Below are 21,757 nucleotides of genomic sequence, written 5' to 3'. Positions count from 1 at the left end.
GAGGAGTTATCCCGCTTCGGCTTCTATTATTCTATACTACGCTTCTATCCAGTATATTATTTCACCCCGTCCGTTCGCGCCACGTGTCCGACAACAAACATAATAAATAGGGACTTTTACATAATTACCCATTACATTCTTTAAAATATCGGAACTATCATTATCGATTAATTTTAATATAATATTCCTAGCAAATTATCATTAAAATTAATGGACACACGTAAATGACTAAAACACCCAGTAATTTTTAAGTTTAGAGCGTAAAATATTTATTAACAATTATTGCCTCACATGTAATAAGATATATTTCATGGTACTATAGTATTGAGCATAATATTGTTATGTCTAAGATGAAATAAGATATATTTTATTGTACTATAGTATTGAGTATAATATTGTTATGTCATGATGATGATGTCGGCGATGGAGTGGAAGATACCGAAGGTGATGATGGAAATGGTAAATCTGTAGAGAGGAAGAGGAGAGAGAAATAATTGGCCATAAGGGTCTGGGGAGATACTGCAGTTGATGAGGGAGGAGTGACGACAATCTTGGAGAGGATGGCGGCCTAGCTTGAGAGAACGAGAGAGAGAGAGAGGAGATCCAGAGAAGAGAAGGAGATGAGAGGTAGAAAATAATCAATATTCTTTAATGATCTCTAAACTAGGTTGCTCTCCATATATATATATATATGTAGAGGTTAATCCTAATGACTCAAAATTAATTATACCCTAACCCCAAACAAACAACCAAAATAACCATAATTGAATTGAAATCGACATTCGAGTGTTTGAACGTCATTAGTTTGGTGTTCGAGTCGATTTTGGGCATTCAATGCCTCGACGAAGGAAGGTTGCACTCAGATTTGAGCATTCAAACTTTATTAGTCAGACATTTCAAGCCTCAAAGAAGGCTACTCTCATATTTGGGCATCTGAACACCTTGATGACGTCATGAAACTAGGGCATTCGAACATCGTTGGACAAGCATTCAACTGCTCTAAATCTGAAAACCAGAAGCAACAACTAAACTAGATAGTCGAGTTCAACCTAGTGAGCATAATATCTCCCATGAGGTATACCCAATTAGGCCCGGATCACATTAAATATTAGATAGCTTTTAAAATATTTTTAATAATTGATATAAGGGCAAAATAGTTTTTAATCTAAATTATGATTAGTTAAATTTAACTAATCCAATGATATTTTTGGAAGAAGACGCTGATTTTTGGTGGTAATCATTCAATTTTATAAAATTTAACCCTAGCCGGTTAAGCAACACTCTGAACGAGCTTAACTTAGCTCGCTAAGCCAAATAAGCCACACATGAGCTATGACTTTAGCTTATTAATGGAAGTGCCACAAGGACACTAACCACAGGCCACTCTCGTCCCAAATTCTCCTGGTTGAGCTCAAGACTTAGAGCAAGCATCCCTTCTCAATGTAAGGATTCAAAATCAACCACTTGTACTGATGTTTAAGCTTAAATATATAATAATCAAGAACTAACGGAGAAACGGGATCATGTTTCTTGACATGTAATCACTTCTAATCAATCTCTGTGTTCCTTAATTTGAAAGTTTGGATATTGTGAATATTATATCTGCCATAGAAACATAAATTGGGTTGATTAATCTCCAAGTTTTATCTCAATGTTAAGCAAAAGCTGTGATATATATTTGGCTAGGCATGCTACAATGGCTTTCCTTTTCAACATTAGACTCTTAGTAGGGATTGGCGTGCACTCTTCTGTAACTCTAGAAGCAAGAAAAGATTCTCTTCCATAGTTTTTAATTCATATGTGATGGAATACTCATCAAGGATATTCTAATACTACATGCCATCACCCTAGTAGTGTTTTAGAAATATAGGATATTGAGTTGAGACTAAGGCATTTACACTAAAAAATAGTTAAGTTTTTAAAATAACAAGATTAAGCCCCGAAAGCTCAATTTAATTATTTTTTATTTTTAAAGTCTTTTTTTATGCAAATAACCCATCAATATTAGAAGAAGAAATGTCGAAGTAGCATATCTTTAATTTCTTGATTAGATATGGGTATTGGTGTATTTTAGATTTGAGGATTAGTGAGGTTTATCAAGGAGCTTAGTTTAGAAGGTTGGAATTTTTTATACTATTTTAACTTTTCCAATTAATGAAAGTATATTTTCCAACGTCAGAATAGACTGGATAAATAGGACTTCATTTCAGACAACCTCAAGTTGTTGATTTGGATATTTATATACACATTATATGTAAATGATGGTCAAGCATACAGAAAATTGTACACTTTGTGTACTGATGGTGTTAATTTAGTTTGTATGATTGACATGATTGTTATTTGTATATAGGGAGTTACTCTCTTAATATGAATATATATATTTTAAACCTTTTCTTTAGTTGTAGCTTCAGTTCCTGGTGATGTACCTACCTTCCAAAAAGCACAACAAGATATATTGCTTTTGGGTAGGATTTAGTTGGGTCACACAAAGCTCATTGCCCTCCTAAATGAATATCCCTGTTTCATTTCATGTGAGACATGCTTGCTTGTAAAATTCAGCATTGTAAAGTTTATATAGGCACACAAAAAATGTGTATGTGAAATTTTTTTGACTACTTGCTAGAGGATGTTTATTCAATTAGAATTCTAAACAATAGTTAAGTAGAAAATGTAAGAACACACACAAATACAATATTTTTAAAGTGAAAAACCCTTATCAAATAAGGGTAAAAACCACGAATCTGTTCTTCGAGATCAAACCAAGCACTATAATAATCAGTAATTACAAAACACTTCAAATCGTCCGTTGTTACCCACAACCATCTCTGAAGTGATTTGCTTGACTCTTCTAAAATATTTTTAATAGCTTCCCATAAGCTCTACGATATTTTCCACAATACCTCCTTTTATAGTCTCAAAAGATAGGCTCTCAAAAAACTATAATTTAGTGACAACTCGAATTAAAAACTTGATTTTTCTACGTTCCGTTCGAACGACTCTCCCACGTTGGATACAGTGAACTCTCAGAAAATCTCATTCGAACGAATTTCAAACAGAATTCTTGTAACACTATTCTTCAAACAAAAATAACTCTAATTTTGATTTCTAGATAAGAAGAGGTTGTGCTATTGATTTTTATAACAAATATAAAAGATTTACATCATGAAAGATTTTGCTTTCCTACAAATTTGCCGATCACAAAAAAAAGAAAAAAAAACCAAAAGTATGCCCTTTTAAAATCTCTTATTTGCATGAATACTCCTCTAGAGTTGATATTCCCATGAATATCTACTTCTTCTTCTTAAGAAAAAAGAAAGTTTGTAGTCCGATCATTTTATTAATCTTCAATATTCAGTTACAACTTAATACACGAATAGAAAAAGGACAGATAGGGTGACAACCCTAAATGTAAGAGTTGAGCATAAAGTAAACAATAAATAAAGCGTAAAATTAACCAACTAATAATAATTACAAGTATTTACATACAGTCAACTATAGAAGATATTGGATGATGACACTATAAACAAGCCTCAACTTGGCTATCTTCCATAGCATCATACAATTAACCCAGCAAGAGGCTTAGATAAGCCCAAAGATCTTCAACAAAGTTAACTCAAATAAGAACGTAGACAAAATAGAGTTAATTCATCAAGGCTACACTCGACTCATACAAATATACAACAATAACAACAAAAGGGATTGGAGACATAGAGAAAAAGATAGGAGCAAAAGTGACTGCGATGACCATGGGCACCACAAGGAGGAGATCGTAGGTGAAGAAACACAGCATCCCCTCCCTTTCATCCTCAAACTCGACTCCACCTCCATTACCACTAGCGCTAAAGGAGAAGTCACAATAAAGAGGAGGAAATTAATGACCAATCTGGTAGCTATTAGTAAGGGAGAGAGTGACGCGATTATAGATGTAAACGATGGTGAGCTAAGAGAAGGTGAAAGCAATGGTGTCATTGGAGTAGGAGGAGAGGAGTTGGACAGAACAATCTTGAGATTGTGTATAGAAGAGAACAAAGTTGGTGATGATAGGGCCTACAATGATGAGGAGCAGAAAGACGATAAACGATGTCGACAATGTCATTACTTAAAATAAGAATCATAATCAGCCATGTACCTCAATACACTTGAAATATACAAAGCTTTAATAAATAATTTTTACAAGTTCATAGTGACAAAATTTTAATATGAATATCTGACTCCAATAAATATAATCCAACAATAATAAAAATAATCAATATTACCACTAACTGTGTCTCTAATCAAATTGCATTAACAAATAGTTTAAAACATAAAAACTAATATAACTAAAAAGTAAAAGAGTAAATCCTAAGTGGAAGTGAGGTTTTGGTATATCTCACTCAGTTGCCACGTTGATCGGTATCTAAAATGTTAGAAGGAGAATCACATGAGCCAACAACTATTGCTTAGTGAGTGGAATCCACTCAAAAGCCAAATAAATCTAAAATCTGTAAATATAATATTAAATAATTTTAAATTCAAAGATATAAAAATGATAAGTTCGTGGTTATAACAACAGTAATAATAATAAAACCGGTAATAATAATATTATCTCATAATTAACATGCTTCATGTCAATATACTGAATTTTTCTTAATATTAATAATGTCATATGTCTCAATTGGGTCAACGCTTTGTGGATCCACATCAATTAGAAGCCACCTCGAGATGACACTCGGGTCTTTTTCTAATTGATCCAATTAAGGTCACCAAGAGATGCCACTATGTGATAAACGCATCATGTCTCCTCCTCGAATGGTCACTAAATGGTATCACTATGTGATAAACTCATTATATCTCTTTTATTAACCGTTGAAAGATATTAGAGTCATCATAAAAAAAAATTGATCTAAGTTAAGACTGTTGCATAATCTCGTTAGAGTTACCTTATTGAGCTAAAATATAACTCTCCCATAGATTTTCAAGTAGACTTGATTCACCACGGAAAGTGTAAGTGATCCATACTAGCAATATTCTCATACAAAGTATGAATTATGTTTCTCCACTAATATTTATGATCATTAAAATTACTATTTGTACGAAATATAGCAATGCATTGAGTCACATAATTTGCACAAAGAAATATAATATTTAATTTACGCATAGATGTATGATATTTAACTTGTACATAGAAAAATGTATGATTTGATAAAAAGCACGAAGTACCCCAATACGAGTTGGGATCAAAAGATCCCAAAAGAGCCCTTCTCTCTTGAATAAAAAGAGAAGGGAATGAATGTGTTGACTGCTCACTTGCAATAGCGCTGCCAATGGGCCACGCCAAAGATAATCATGCCACCCTTGTGACCTTGGCGACTTCTATTAGGCATCCATAGCAAGCAATCAACACTAAGGGGCACTATTCCATGACTGACGACAATGGACCCTACAACCATCTGAGCCACAAGAACTTAAATGAAAGCACCCATGATACAAGATCAACAACATGAGGCTTTCGGTGATGGAAAGGTAGCAACCTGAAGCCGCTTGCGAGCACAATTTGCCGACAAAGCTACAACACCAAAAATTAGATATTTATATTCTAACTTATTAAACTTAAAATTAAATATGGAGGAAAAGAGGACTAACTAATGAGTCATAGAGTGGTCGTGGATTGCTCCGCAGTGGCTAGTATTTTGGTAGCCACCTCCTTCTTGTCGCATAACGGGTGGGGGGGGGGGGTCGGGTCGCACGTGTTGTGCATGTGAGCAATCATTATTATGATTTATTTACTTTTTCTTTCTTTCAATTTTTATCGACTATACCGGAGGCGAGATTGAAAGCGAGCAAGAACGAGGGAGAGAAAAAGAGTAAAAAGAATTAAACCTCATCTCCCTTCTCCAAGCCACTTTGGCTAAGGGAGCGTAGAAGATGGGGACTAACGGCAACAAGAAAAGACTCTCACGAAGAGTGGAGAAGAAAAAGTCCTAAACCATAACAAAGCAAACTGCTAGATCTAATGCTATCTCTTACAAGAACCGCACGCATGCACACCCTCTAAAGCATTTGGTTTTTGCATAGACACCTCTTAAAACCCTTTTATGTTTTGCATGGTTACTCTTTAAATGTAGCTAACTCTTAATATTTCATCAAATTAAATATAAAAACTAGAAATACTTTTATTCTTACTTGTATTCATTCCTTTAAGTTAAAGATATCTATTATATTTGCTAAATTACTAACATTTTAAGTCATAATTATCAAAAGAATAACTTCAATGGCATTCACGCAAAACTTATGGTTTCAAAGAGTATACAATCCAATATGAAATCTATAAGATATATATACATACAGGAAACCTTAGAAAAAAGAAGAACCACTTGAGAAAAAGAGGGTGCCAAAGAAGAAAAACAATAACCTTTTAAGATTATTCATTTCACGGGGGAAATTAGAAATGAAGTAGCATCTCATTGATGCTTGAGTCTCTTAGCCTTTATTCACTTATAGAATAGGAAAAGACTTATTCTATAATAAGCCTTTTTTATTCTATTGTAATAAGTAAACAACATCTTATCTTATTCTAGTATACTAATTCAGTATTCTCTATCATTTTATTCCATGCAACTTTATAAAATTTATTTATTAATAATCCAAGTTTACCATTTTACCTTTTGAGATAACAACACATAATTACTAATCATATCAGCTACATTTGCTATGTCCTCTCTCTCTCCTCTCCAAAGGCAGCCCCATATACTCGCATAGTGTGGGGTATTACCTCGTACACCTAAGTGCAGGGCTATAATCTCATATACCCACACAATGTAAGAAATTTTTTAAAATGTTATTTCTCATCGGCTCGAAGGTATTTTTGTCATTTGGTTTAAAACATCACTGATTCTCAATACTTACATATTAACTTTATATCACATCAAATATAATTATTATTCTTTATATTAGTACTGAATTAAATATTAAAATAACTTATACTAGTATTAACTTTTTTTTTTCTAGTATTAAAAATTAGAACAGTTAAATGAACGCAGCAGCCTAAATGCAAGGCTTTGTTTTCCATTAGTACACCATGTTGCAGGGATAAAACTAAACGTGCAACTATTCCTCCTGCAGTTTCCAAATATTTAGGGCCCCATTTGCTTCTAATCCAAAGATTCATTCGTCACGGGCACAAGGGAAGCCAGAGACAAGTAGAGAAGAAAAGAAAACAAGATACAAGGCCTTTGTCTTTCTTGCAGCCATCTAAATACTTAATCCAGCGCACACCCAATCGGAGCCAACTATTTAGGGGTCAATTCATACATGAAGTAGAATTATTCAAGAAATTCCAGGGCTATCATTGTGCTCAATAAATGCTTAAAGAGACATCTCTAATGTAGGGACAACAAATAGAAAGATGTAAGCAATTTTATATCCATAATTAAATCTTGTGGGCAGTTATGATCTTGCCACGAAAGAATATAGGATGTAAATTTAAAGTGCACAATGGGATGGAGAAACATTGACTCTTGATATTCTCACTATTAATAAAATCTTTTCAAAATAGGAAGTGCACAATAACTACTCTTACACTCAGAACAAATTGACACCCCCCCTCATAATTTAAGTGATTGGTTCCCCCTCTCTTCTTCCCAAAGGAAGAGTTGTATCTTTTACTTCAATCATTAGCTGTTTAAGAATCACTTCCTCTCTCTCTTCCATTAGCTTTAAAGGAACTTCCTCTTTTTGAAGTGTCAGAGAGAAAAGTGCTACAAACATATGTTATTGCGTGACATTATTCCTCTAATTTTGCGCTACTTCTGGCAGAGAGAGAGAGAAAATAAAGGTTAACTGCCACCTGGTCATCCGGAATCCAACGAAGCTTTTTGTTGCAATCTTGTTCCACTTCTTTACTGGTTAGTTATAAGAGAAGTTGGCTTGGTAGTTCAACTCCTAATCCTTTTCCCAATATAAAACTCAAGTCTCCCTTCTTCTCCTCCTCCTACTCTTCTCTCTCTGTCTCTCTCATGGCTTCATATGGTATCATATGCTCTGTATTCTTCTCTCTGGTACTGGCAGAACTATCTTCCTGTTTCTCTTCTCAGGTTAGTTTCTCAACTCATATCTAAAACTTTGTTATTTTCTTACAAAGAGTAAGATTACCTGACAAAATTATGGTTTTTGATGCTTTCTATATCTGTTAGGTCTATGTTGTTTATATGGGCAAAGGAGGCAGTGATGACCAACATAATATATTGATGCAGAGTCACCAGATGCTTGCTGCTGTTCATGGTGGAAGGTATGGATAAGCAGTAATTGTAGTAAACTCATAGGTTTTATGGGTCAAATTTTAACTTAAAGATTGCTGGAATTTTACAGCATGAACAAAGCACAAGCATCCCATGTGTATAGTTACAGCAATGGCTTTAGAGGATTTGCTGCAAAATTAAGTAAAGAGCAAGCTTCAAAGATGGCTGGTATTTTAATTTCTTGCTATTAAATTTCGCTCATAAGATTTTGGTCATTACCTCATTCCAAATTTTGTGCCATTAGAGATGCCTGGAGTGGTCTCAGTGTTCCCAAACAGGAAGAGGAGCCTCCACACTACACATTCATGGGATTTCATGGGTCTGGCTATGGATGAGGAAATGGAAATTCCAGGATTCTCTACCAAGAACCAAGAAAATGTTATTATTGGATTCATTGATACAGGTGAGATTGCTGTCGACATTGCTTAATTTTCAATGAATTCAGAGAAACATATCTGAATCTGAAATTAATCTTGATTTTGGAATGAGAAAAGGAAAGTACAAGGTCTTTTCATCTGTGAGTTATCATAAAGATCATGTGACATGGAACTCTGAGTTGGTTATTTAGTCTAAAGACAGCCAAGCATGTCATATGAAGTTTGGAGGATTCTGGTGCTTTTAGACACTATTAGAGTGGCAGAGTCTTTTTGCTTGATTAGGTGGGGCAGGAGTATATTCTCTCTATATATATTTCACTGATCCAGAAACACCATCTTGATTATTAAATGAGATTTATAAAGTTCCCTATCCCAAATTTTAAACAAAAAATAATAATAAATAATCTGCTTATCAGTAGAAGGCATGAACATTTATTTATACATGTATACTTTACTTGTTGATCACTAGATTGTAACTAAAAATGGGTTCTTGAGTCCCCAAAAATTCCATTTATTGTTTCAAGTACCCAGATTTTGATTCAGTAAAGATAATTTAGTTTAGTTTAGTTTCTTTTTTTTTTACTGAAAGACATGCACTTAATCATCAAATCTGATAGAATTAAGTATGTCTTCAGGAATATGGCCAGAGTCACCAAGTTTCACTGATGATGGAATGCCTCCAGTTCCTTCAAGATGGAAAGGAGTTTGCCAAGGAGGAGACTCATTCTCAAATTTTACCTGCAACAAGTTAAGAATGTTGCACTTTAATGCGTCCTGGTTATGCGCATTTAGTTATATCCATGAATGGATATTCTCAATTTCCTCCCTCTATCTAACAGGAAAATAATAGGAGCAAGATATTACCTTGGTGGGTATCAAGCAGAAGAGAGCAGTGATCTCCTCACAGAGATGGATAAGACTATCAATTATGAATCTCCAAGAGATACCTCTGGACATGGAAGCCACACAGCCTCAATAGCGGCAGGGCAATACGTGAAGGACATGAATTACTATGGTTTGGCCACAGGAGGAGCAAGAGGAGGGGCTCCGAAGGCGAGGATTGCAGTATATAAGACATGTTGGGACACAGGTTGCTATGATGCAGACTTGTTAGCTGCATTTGATGATGCCATCAGAGATGGAGTAGACATTCTCTCAGTGTCTCTAGGTCCAGATTCTCCTCAGGGAGATTACTTCAGTGATTCAATCTCCATAGGCTCGTTTCATGCAACTAGACATGGTATACTTGTTGTTTCGTCTGCTGGAAATGCTGGAAGTCGAGGGTCTGCTACTAACCTTGCGCCTTGGATGCTCACGGTTACCGCCAGTTCAACGGACAGAGATTTTGCTTCAACTATTGTACTCGGTAATGGTACTTATATAATGGTAATTGAGCTTTACAAATTTAGTTGCTCAATGAGTTTGATTAAGCGTAATTATCTTCAAGTCGATCTTAAAATTCCGAAGAATGCTCTTTCATTGCTAGGGTGAAAGCCTGAATACTTTTTGGATGAACACATCAGTGAGGACAATTTTAGCTTCAGAAGCCAATGCAGGATACTTTACACCATATCAATCAAGGTGAAGGATAATGCTTATCACATGATTGTGTACAGATTAGATGAATTACCAATGGACTAATTTAAATTGTTCCTTATATAGTTTCTGCCTGGATAGCTCCTTAAATAGAACAAAGGCCCAGGGAAAGATTCTCGTTTGTCGCCATATCGATAACTTTTCTGAATCAAGGGTTAAAAAGAGCTCGGTGGTTCAAAAAGCTGGAGGAATTGGGATGATTCTAATAGATGAAACAGAAGATCATGTTGGCATTCCCTTTGTTATTCCTGCAGCTACTGTTGGAAAAGCAATGGGTGATAAGGTTCTTGCATATGTTAACAAAACAAGGTTAGTAGTTGATTTTAAACAAAATTTCCACTCTGACAAATGTATAGCTTTTCTGATCAATTATATATATATATATATATTTGAAAATATGCAGGAGAGCAAGATCAATTATCTTACCAGCAAAGACAATCTTAGGATCTAGGTCAGCTCCTCGTGTCGCAGCCTTCTCATCAAGAGGTCCCAATTCATTGACACCAGAGATTTTGAAGGTGTGTGAATATTGAATTCATTAAAACTACATTGATTTCAAAGTTTTTCAATCTCAACTCCTCAAGTTTGTCACTAAAGTGGTGATTTGCTTTTCTTTCTTCATGTACCGCAGCCCGACATTGCTGCTCCTGGGCTAAACATTTTGGCAGCTTGGTCTCCTGCTAAAGAAAATATGAACTTCAATATACTTTCTGGAACTTCCATGTCCTGCCCTCATGTCACTGGACTTGTGGCATTAGTCAAAGCTGTGTATCCATCTTGGTCTCCATCTGCAATCAAGTCTGCAGTACTGACAACAGGTAAAAAGAGAACCTAAGCATTCTGATACTTAAGCCTGGTTTATGACCATTTGGTTCCATGCTTTTCAAGATGCAGTTTTTATAGTGTTAAATGACAAATAAGTGTAGACAAAATTGTGATATCTTTCTATTCAGGGGCCTGAGAGAATGTATTTTGGCGTCAAGATTTAATTGAAGTGGATCTCAAGATGCTGCAAATGAGCTCAATCTTGCCCTTATAAAAGATATTTTCATGGAATCAACAAACTAAAAACTAGTTTCTATACTGCACTTTAGATTTATAGATGTAATTTCTCTAAACACATGAAGTCAAACGACCCTCTAATTACTTTTAAGAACTATGATAGATGGATCATATGCTACAGATTAGTTTGAAACAAATTGTAGTTTAAATTTACCATATGTTTGTGTTTGTGTCTGTAATTTACTATATAGTTTAAATCACTCATATGACTGTCTGATAACATCTTTATGCGTATAATTTGGCTGAAGATATTATAGATCATATCTATCATTCATCATATCCTTCTCCATCAATTATCTGACATTAAATTCAAATGCAGCGACCATATTGGATAAGAAGGGCAAGGCCATAGCTGCAGACCCTCAAGGAAGACAAGCAAATCCATTCGATTACGGCGCAGGCTTTGTAGATCCTACTAGGTTCCTAAATCCAGGACTCATTTATGATGCACAACCTGAAGATTACAAGTCCTTCCTCTGCGCAATAGGCTACGATGACGAGTCCCTACAACTAGTTACAGGAGACAAGAGCATCTGCACTAAGCCTACTGGAGCTGCTTCGGACCTAAACTATCCAACAATTACAGTGCCAAACATCAAGAAAAGCTACTCAGTCACCAGAACTGTAACAAATGTAGGAAGACCAGGGAGTACTTATCGAGCTATTGTGGTTCAACCTACTGGCATCAATGTAACAGTGGTGCCAGAAGTTCTTGCATTCGAAAGCTATGGTCAGAAGAAGAATTTTACAGTGGATTTCAAGGTTGCTGCACATCCTACGGGTTATGTGTTTGGCTCCTTGACATGGAAGGGGGCTGATACAAAAGTGAGAAGTCCTTTGGTGGTCAGAGTTCAATCCAGTGATGAAGTATGATGAAGTTAATTTCGAAACCTTGTAAATTATCGCAATTTACAGTAGGATGATTCAGTGGAAAAGCTTAGCAGAGTTCCACAAATTCAATTGCTTGTATAGGGAGCTACTAGTTGGAAGTCTCATCTTCACATCATTTCCAATGTAAGACTTATTTTTTAAACAAAAAAAAATGACCTTTTAATTGCATTTAAATTCCTTTAAAAAATGTATGGATGAATGAAGAATGCATGATGTGAAGCAGCTCAAGCATAGCCCATTGATCTCATATTAAAAACAGAGATCTCTTCTAAGTTCCACTGCTGGACTTGGTCATATCTCTTAGGTCCAGCAAACTGCACTGAAACAAAGACCAGAAAGAATAGAAATATAAAAACAGTCAATTTTGGCAAATTGAAAGATGAAGGGAGAATATTATATCAATCAAGAATGAGATGCATCTATTTCCTGAGTTGACCTGAATAGTATAAATCAGCTCATTTTTGAATCAATTGAGCATCCTAAATAGAGATAACAAAAAAATATATAATCCTACTAATGCAAACTAGTCAGGTCAGATCGTATCATGAGGACATTAGTCTCGATAGATCGAATATATTTATCTTTTAATTAATTCATATTTATCTCTTATGTAAGACCTTAAGTCAAATCTAGTTATGTCATGTAAGCTTTTAAGACAAGTGTAGTTAAGTTATGTAAGCCATTTAAGCAAGTTCAATATTAAGTTATGTAAGCTACTGAGAGAAGTTTAATTAAGTTATTTAAGCTTCTAAGGTAAATCCTAGTTTGAGTCATATAAATTTTCACGGCTAAGTTCAAGTAAGACTCGTTGTACTTGACTTTATATATAAAGAGGTTGGGTTTCTTTGTTTAATCATCAAAGTAGTCAAACATTGAGAATTAATTGAGTTTAGCTATTTTCTTATTATTGTATTTATCATTTTATCGTAACCGCTAAATCATCTTCATCTTTTTAAAAGTAGATCATAGCCGTAGAACTTTTAAAACTTCTAAACTCTAGCCACTACCTTTTTCCAGCAGCCACCCTCCCTACTATACGGCAGTCCGTCACCCTTCAACGACTACCATAATATCGGATATTTATCAACTCGTCCTAACATTCCTCTACTATTTTATTTATATCTTTTCATCCCGACCTTAGATTTACGTAAAATTAAAATAATTAGAATCCTAATTTTCGAGACTATCACCACCTAAATTTTTATAATTTTTTTATATTCGGATCGATCTAGATCTAGCTCGTAACACCTACATAATTTCTACAAAGTATATTTTAAAATTAAAATACAAATTAAACAATATCTGGTTAGATGAAATAAAGTCAATTAGAGAGGGCTACACAGCTATACATCATGGCTAATTGATCAACAACAATTAAAAGCTTCTTAGGATAAGCACAAATGGCTATTTTTAAAACCTTAAACTGAGGTAGGATTAGAGGAGTCTTTAACCAAGTAAACTAATCCATATTCTCTGAGCTGAATCATGCTAACAAGGATCCAAGCTGTCAGGTTGACCAAGATTAGGATTAAGAGTTTAGCTCTTATCATGAAGGCTAGTGGTTAGTGCTAAACTACCTTATTAAACTAAAAGGAATAAAGAACACGAGAACATGACAAGATTGCGTTTGCTCATGTCACTGCAAACCTCGCCATTATAACAGACTCTTTCTTGGATCATCGTTGACACCATCACACCATTGCAAAGGTATATACTATACATTGTTTTACGTGGGATGCGTCAACTGGTTGTTTAATACTAACTTTATCTTCTTTTATTGTTAAGGAGTTCTTCTAAATAAAATACTTTTTAGGAGCAATAGATTAAGGCAAAGTTGAGGTTCATTAAGCATAAAAAAAGATAGAATCATTTTTATCCCTCTAATTGTGCTCGGCTATTGTTTTAAATATTCATCGTTCAAAACATAAACAGGAAAAAAAAAATTCTACAACCGAAGGTCGGTTGAAATAACTTGTTTCTTATCTCTAACACTCTTTTTTCTATAATTAAATATTACCAAAAAAAAACTATCTTGAAACAAATTTTTTTTACAAAGGCCAACCCTCCCTAGATACCGAGACACTTTAGGTCTTACCAGCTTTTAATTGTCTACCTATTCCAAGCCGTTGCATTATCAAGCTGTTCTTTTAAGCTAATCGTACTGCCGAACTATCAATCAAATCTAACCAAACCACCAAACAATTTTTCCACAATATTGTTTGGAGTTGATGTTAAACTCATAACCTCCTTGTTAGTATTTTGAAACAAATTCTAAACAAAAATCTGTTTTTCAACATCTATTTTTATCTCTTCTTTCCAAATTTAATTTTAATTTAATTAAATTCGCACAATGTATAGTCTAATTCATTTACTTTACTTTCAAATTCAAATCTATGCAACTTATGTGTTCTTCTGTTATCTTTTTACTATTGTGTTATTTTAGTGGTTATAATTGGATGAATGCCCTGCCCAAAAATGTATGAGTGGGTGCCCTCTCACACAATAATTCAAACAAAATATCGTCGCTTAGTTCATCTTGCCAAAAAGACTACAAATAATGAATATTTTTTTTAAAATATGTACAAGAATTAAAACCTAGAAAAAATTTAATGCGAAAGATGTGAAAAAAGATTAAAAAATAAATAAAAAATATTGCAGAATTATTTCACTCTGCAACCTCCTGAATAGTGCTCAACGTCCTCAACGGCGCTTTACCGTGCACATAGACTCTCTTCTTCGCCGTTGATCTCCTGTACGGCGAACTCGTCGCCGAGATAGTGAAACTATCCACGCCAACGCCGACTTCTCCCTCGTGCATCTCCTCGACCGGCATCACCCGGATAATCCTCCTCCTACCCCCGCGCCTCCGGGAAGCGAGCGCGGAGCTCGCCTTGACCGCGAGGGCAGCCATGTCAACCCCCGTGAGCGGGTGGTCGAGCTTAGCGTTCGGGAGCACGAAGTAGAGCTGACCCACTTGGACCCGTTCCCGGTGGCCCAACGCGGGGATCTCGGCGTCGAAGTAGAGCGCGTCGGAGTTGCAAAGGAAGTGGGAGCGGATGTCGTCGCCGAGTACGTCGGCCGCAGCGGTCGGCGCCGAGTACTCCTTCAGAGAGCCGTCGACGGCGATTACTTTGGCCGTCGGCTTGGAGTTGGATTTGGTACGAGACGAGAAGCTTGAACCCATTCAATATGAAAAGAGAGAAAAGATAGAGAGGTAGGTGGAATTGGCATTAGAGGTATTATGTACATATATATAGAGAGAGAAATGGTTTTGGAAGACTTGGGAAAGACGTAGGTTGGTTGATTTAGTGTAGATAGTGACAGCTGTCACGCGCGTAGATCTCGGGAGTGGGAAGGTGGTGTGGTGTGGTGTGGTGTGGTGTGGCTTGGAGAAGAAGTAATTGCTACGATGCGGTCCGCGTGGAGTGGGCCCCGAAGGCAATTTCTGGAAGGTTCCGACTCATTTCTTCTCGGGTTCGTCCATTTTTGGAAGGATATGATTCATTGTCAATATCCGTATTAAATTCTCTCTAGATTTGTTTTTTGTTTCAAAGAAAAAGAGAAACAGAGACAAGATCTTTTAAATAATTATGGTCGAAGGCCAACGGCTTATGGAGTCGGACACGTTGACCGCAATCTTTGTTGCAAGATAGTTAGGGAGAGACTTCGGCGTGGTGTCGGAGAACGGGCCCAAATTGGACGGTGTCACGCATTAGAAAACTAACGCAAATTCCGCCGCCGGCTGCTTCGCTTCCTCGGTTTTCTTATTTTTTTTTATAAGAATAATTTGTATCAAATTAAATAGTATTTATTATTATTTTATAAATAATAAAATATTTTATTCTTATTTTTTTTTTTTTTTTTATATCACATCAAATGTAATTATTATGTCTTTATTTTAGAATATTTATGAATATCTTTGTAAGAATATTTATTCCTAAAATAAATCTCTATTTTTGGTAATAATAAATAGAAATTGTTATTTTTATTGTTTGTTATGCGGGGTTGTGTTTTTTGTTAGGATTATATTTAGAAAATCTTTCGGGTTTCATAAAGTTGTGTACTTGTAACTGTTGGATTATAATACAACTGAATAAAAGTTAGGTCTTTTTTTTTTTAATATTGGGAAATATTTTACTATTGTAACCAAGTGTGTGGGTGCCTGTGTTAAATAATTATTATCATATTTTTTTTATCAAATTGTGTATCAGATTGTATTCAACCTTATCGGCTTATATCAAGAGTGATAAAAGTTGACCCAACTTGATAACTCAGACACTTAAAATGAGTTTGTGTTTAGTCTATTCGTGTTCAAATTATAAACGGGTCAACTCATCTTATCCGATTATTAAACGGGTCATATTCGTATTTATTACCTCAACCCGATTAACACATTTATGTCCCGACCCTCCAATCCGTTTATGATCTAACTAACTCATTTATGACCTGATTAATCTATTTGTTAGATTAAAAAATATGTTTATAACTCGAATAAACTTATTTATAACTCAAATAAACTCATTTATAAACCCAAATAACTTATAAAAAATTAAATATTTTGTACTATCTGATAACTCATTTATGATTTGTGTAATCTGTTTAATAAATGGGTCGTGTTAGTGTTTAAAAATTCTGACCGGTTTAATACGGAGAAATCAAGTGAAACTTATAACTACATTGAAGAAATCTGCCTAACTACTATTATACCCTCTATAAAGATACCACCTTATTATATTCTAGACTAAATTAATCAGAAGTATTAAAATGAGAAAGAATAAAAGGAGTTAAAAAGATGAAAGATGAGATTGAGTAAGAACATTTCAGTCCACTATTATTAGACTAAAATGATCTTATACCAAGGTTCTCTCCAATTAAGTGTATTTCAATACACTATAAATCTTTTATAGACTTAAAAAACTTGAGAGGAGTGACATGAAAATGGATAATAATCAAACAAATGTTAGGCGTAATTCACCCACCTAATTTTGAGGTCAAATAGACTTGTGACATGATTCACAACCTGTGCTTATATATCATAATCATGAACTCCTCAGCCCCACATTCTCCCCACTCAATTAGAAATAGTAGGAAGCTTCGTTTCCAGTTCCAGATCATGAGGCGAACTTGTTGGAAGATGTGAAGCATTAATATTAATATAAAAGCTATCTATGCCTTACAGCCTGAAAGGAAACAACGTGCTCATCTCTAACTAAAGAGAAAGGAGAAGTTAGTGGGTCGCCCATTGGTTTTGGAGTCTATCTTTGGTTTGGTTAGTTTTAATGTTAATATTATCAAGATATTCACATTAATACTGTTCGTACGTATGACAAGGGATTGCTAAACCCACAGTATTCGACACAGGAATAGAATAACTACCAATTGACAAGGGATTAACGATAGAGTTATTCTTGGTTCCCCACCCAGAAAAGGTCCTTTAGAGGCATAATTTCAATTTTCTTTATTAGACTTTTGATCTACAGGTATCCATGTTGGGTTTCACTTCACTAATTAAATTCATGCTATTTAAGAGTGTGGCTAAGTCATTTGAAGATAAGAAGAAAGATAATAGAAGAGGAGAAGAGAGTAAGATGATTTCTCTACACGCAATAAGAGTTTGCAGTTAAAGAATTTCTTAATTGGGATTAAGATATAAAGATCTTTTCTTTACATCTATAAATGTGTTCTTATTTCAAGAATGTTTAGTTTTCTCTATTGAAAGTGCTATCTAAACTTTATAATTTGAAACTATGATTATTAATTTTCTTGTGGATCCTTACATTAATTCTCTTGATAGTAAATTTCATGTTATGCTCCGTGATTTTTCTTTTTAAGAAGAGTCTTCAATGTAAATTTGGTGTTCTAGCTCTCTTTGATTCTTAGTATTATTAAATTACATATCTTTCTTAATTAATATCACTGCTATAGTTTATTAGTAGAAAGATAGCTTATTTCCAACAATATTCTTAGAATATGGTCAAGTAGGACTCATTAGTAAGCTACAGCAGTTATTAAACTATAGACAAAAGAATATTTGATTCCTAATGAAACTAGACAAACTTATTCTCCTCAAGCAAAGCAAATCAAACAACTCTACTGCTTACAATTTTGCCGATTTTAATAAAGCAATGATTCGATACTAACCAATTAGTTATTAAAATATCTTTTATCTATCGATAAATTAAATGGTATATAAGATATCTTATCTATATATATATATATATATATGACTAGATTAACTGATAAGTAAAGTTGAATATTTTTAATTAGAGAGAGAGAGAGATTAACATGCTAAACACGAATGTTTTTAATTAGATCACGTTTTCTATTTCTATTATCAACTTAAATTACTCTTTCTATATAGTAAACAGGTTGTATCAAGGTTAGTTGCTTACATGGGCTAATAGATAACTTCGCGCTTAATTTGATAAAATTAATCCACCTGTTCATTGAGAGATTCGGATTAGTATGTCTGTCCTAACTGTCTCTAAGTCAACAATATTAACAAATATTAGCCTACCAAAAGAAGTTCTTTATATATATATAATTTACACTCATGGTTAGGCCTAAATTCAGAGTATCTCTCTAAATTTTATTTTTGTCATTTAATCCTCTTTATGTTATTAGTTGGCATATATTAATTTTAATATATAATAACCAAAATATTCTTCTTATGTTTTCTTTTATAATCTCAATATTTCTCACTCATAGAATTTCAAAAAATATATTGTAATATAAAAAATAATACAATCAAAAGGTTGCCAAAACTAGTTAGCTAATACCATGGATACCAAACTCTTTAGTTGTTTTTCTTATTCTAATTTGAAGTTGGAATAAGATATATGACCTGCTATTCTAGTACTGCAAACAAACATAATAAAATATAGCCCTCCCTTGAACCATTGATAATAAAATAAATATAACACTTTTTTTTAATACATTATCTTATTCTTCATCCAATCAAAGCCATAATAATTTTAATTAAAAAAAAAATTTCACATGGGGTAGAACAAGAGGATTAAATAACTTGACCTAACTTTGATGCCCTTAAATCTAATAAAGGCGAAAAAACTCTAAGGAACATCTTCTGGCAACTTCAATAAAATTGAGATATCTTATCATTTTCGCGAATCAAATCGGGCTACTAACTGTTTGGCCAAACTGGCTAGGAAGGCTTTTTCTTCTCTTTTTATTTGGAAAGCTTAGGAATGCCTGAGCTAACCTCTATTTTTTGTACGGTAATACTACTGACACTATATATGTAGAGCACTGTTGTGTAATTTTGGATGCCTCGTCTCTTCTTTCTCTGATTAATGCAATCTTAATTTAGAAAAAAAAAACTCTACCTAACTAAGAAGAGTAAAATATATTTCACTTTGAAAAAAAAAAAGAAACCCAACCAAAAGGAAATGAGAAGAAAAGAAAGTTAAACTGATAGGATTCAACCGTTTAACGGCAGCAAGGATTAGAAATAGTCAACCACATAATATAGATATCTTATTATTTTTGCGAATAAAATCAGGTTACTAACTGCTCGGCCAAACAGGCTAGGAAGACCTTTTCTTTTATTTTATTTGGAAAACTCAGGATGGAGTTTGGGGCGGTGATACTTCCGGCACTCTACATTATTGTGTAAATTTGGATGCCTCGTCTCTTTTTTCTCTGATTAATGTAACCTTAACTAAAAAAAAACTCAACCTAAGTAAGGAGAGTAAAACATATTTAACATTTAAAAAAAACCAAAAAAAAAAAAAAGAAAGTTAAACTAATAGGATCCAACCGTTTAACAGCAGCAAGCAAGGATTAGAGATAGTCAACCACATAACGTAGACTCCGGGTACAGATGAACATTCCAAGTAAACTGTCCAAAGTTCACCGTACGCAAACGCGGACGCGTCGAAGAAACGAACGTTTCTTGTCAACGATGTTCACACCCTTCAAAATGACTTCCGATCCAACGGGCGGTATTCTTAAAACCATTTCTCTTCCCTTTCCCACCTCCCACTTTTATTTTTTCCTTCTTCTTATAAATATACCTCCAATACCCATTCCACTTTCCCAAACCTCTCTCTCATTCTCTTCCATTCTTATTAAATGTCTTCTTCTCCTCATTGATGGGCTCAAAGTTCTCGTCTCACACCGAATCCAGCTCGCAACCGACGGCCAAAGTAATCGCCGCCGACGGCTCTCTGAAGGAGTACACGGCGCCGACCTCTGCGTCCGCCGTACTCGGCGACGACATCCGCTCCCACTTCCTCTGCAACTCCGACGCGCTCTACTTCGACGCCGACATCCCCGCGCTGGGCCACCGGGACCGGGTCCAAGTGGGTCAGCTCTACTTCGTGCTCCCGAACGCTAAGCTCGGCCACGCGCTCACGGGAGTTGACATGGCTGCCCTCGCGGTCAAGGCGAGCGCCGCGCTCGCTTCCCGGAGGCGCGGGGGTAGTAGGAAGACTATTCGGGTGATGCCGGTCGAGGAGATGCACGAGGTCTCAGTCGGCGTCGGTGTGAATAGTTTGACTATCTCGGCGACGACTTCGGGGTCTAATAAGAGATCAATGGCGAAGAAGAGGGTCTATGTGCACGGTAAAGCGCCGTTGAGGACGTTGAGTACTATTCAGGAGGTTGCAGAGTGAAATAATTCTACAATCTTTTCTTGTTTTAATTTTAATCTGAGAGTGAAATTTGTACAACAGCTAGACTTATTAAATTTTTTTGTAATATAAAAGAATATTTGAGATGTTATTGGCTATGATCATAGCCCTCTAAATATATATATATATATATATATATATATATATATATATATTGGGTACATAATGAAGAGATTAAAAGAGGTATTATGTCATATATACTCTAATCTATTAACCTCCGATGAACCTCTTCCGAGGTTTTGAATAGATTAATTAGATTCTAGTTAATAAATGCAGCAATTGATTTAATACATTAAATTCGATTCATTTTTCCTCTATATATATATCAATTACCAATTGTTAATGCTAACCTCAGACTAGAATAATATATTTTGTCTGGCTGCTTGCCTGCCTACGTAGATGATACGTGGCAAAACAATCTAAGGCAGGACATGGATCCAAAGAACTTCTCTACTTCACCGTAGAATAATATATATTTCACAAGCTACACCATAGTGTGTCATTTTATTTAAGCCAAAAAAAAAGTGGGTCATTGTATGGCCATTGATTATTGTTTCATCCATAGGTTGGTTGAAGAAAAAAAAATGCTTAAGACCCAACTCAATGAACTTAAATTTTAGGGTTAGTTAAGTCAACACATGCTAAGCTATACTCGGTTTTCACATGGACTCTCTGAACTTTTTAAAGTTATAATGTCCTCCCTAAATTTTTGACAAATTTTAATGTCACCCTTCCGTTAATATACCATCACAAATTTTTTTTTTTAATTTAATTAAGTCAACACCTCCTGAATTATACTCGGTTTTCATAGGGATCTCCTAAACTTTTTTATGTTATAATGTCATTCTTAAATTTTTAACAAATTTCAATGTCACCCTTCCATTAATGTACCGTCAAAGAAATT

At 34.7% G+C, this 21,757-nt stretch overlaps 3 protein-coding genes across 3 annotated transcripts; 2 read left to right on the top strand and 1 right to left on the bottom strand.

The window, feature by feature from the left end:
- The first annotated feature begins 7,602 nt into the window (after positions 1-7,602).
- LOC140771243 (subtilisin-like serine-protease S) lies at positions 7,603-12,370 on the top strand. Its single transcript, XM_073112699.1, has 11 exons — positions 7,603-8,072; positions 8,172-8,266; positions 8,347-8,444; positions 8,521-8,679; positions 9,289-9,400; positions 9,493-10,039; positions 10,140-10,234; positions 10,316-10,558; positions 10,653-10,767; positions 10,881-11,067; positions 11,631-12,370. Exons 1-11 carry the CDS (start codon positions 7,995-7,997, stop codon positions 12,182-12,184), a joined length of 2,283 nt encoding a protein of 760 aa, XP_072968800.1. The 5' UTR covers positions 7,603-7,994; the 3' UTR covers positions 12,185-12,370.
- A 2,338-nt stretch (positions 12,371-14,708) lies between these two features.
- On the bottom strand, positions 14,709-15,435 carry LOC140770797 (uncharacterized). The gene has a single exon (XM_073112072.1). It carries the CDS (start codon positions 15,384-15,386, stop codon positions 14,868-14,870), a length of 519 nt encoding a protein of 172 aa, XP_072968173.1. The 5' UTR covers positions 15,387-15,435; the 3' UTR covers positions 14,709-14,867.
- Positions 15,436-20,195: 4,760 nt separating this feature from the next.
- LOC140770708 (uncharacterized) lies at positions 20,196-20,969 on the top strand. Its single transcript, XM_073111968.1, has one exon. The coding sequence runs from the start codon at positions 20,314-20,316 to the stop codon at positions 20,833-20,835; it is 522 nt and encodes a 173-aa protein (XP_072968069.1). The 5' UTR covers positions 20,196-20,313; the 3' UTR covers positions 20,836-20,969.
- Positions 20,970-21,757: the final 788 nt, after the last annotated feature.

This window comes from Typha angustifolia, chromosome 11, assembly GCF_048772165.1.
Source record: "Typha angustifolia cultivar Huaian chromosome 11, ASM4877216v1, whole genome shotgun sequence".
Taxonomy (NCBI): Eukaryota; Viridiplantae; Streptophyta; class Magnoliopsida; order Poales; family Typhaceae; genus Typha; species Typha angustifolia.
This window is presented reverse-complemented; position numbering and strand designations above follow the sequence as displayed.

Coding starts and splice junctions, on each gene's coding strand:
- LOC140771243 (XM_073112699.1), top strand. CDS start 7,995: ATGGCTTCATATGGTATCATATGCTCTGTATTCTTCTCTCTGGTACTG. Junction 8,073..8,171: donor CTTCCTGTTTCTCTTCTCAG/GTTAGTTTCTCA, acceptor TATATCTGTTAG/GTCTATGTTGTTTATATGGG. Junction 10,040..10,139: donor GTAATGGTACTTATATAATG/GTAATTGAGCTT, acceptor TTTCATTGCTAG/GGTGAAAGCCTGAATACTTT.
- LOC140770797 (XM_073112072.1), bottom strand. CDS start 15,386: ATGGGTTCAAGCTTCTCGTCTCGTACCAAATCCAACTCCAAGCCGACG.
- LOC140770708 (XM_073111968.1), top strand. CDS start 20,314: ATGGGCTCAAAGTTCTCGTCTCACACCGAATCCAGCTCGCAACCGACG.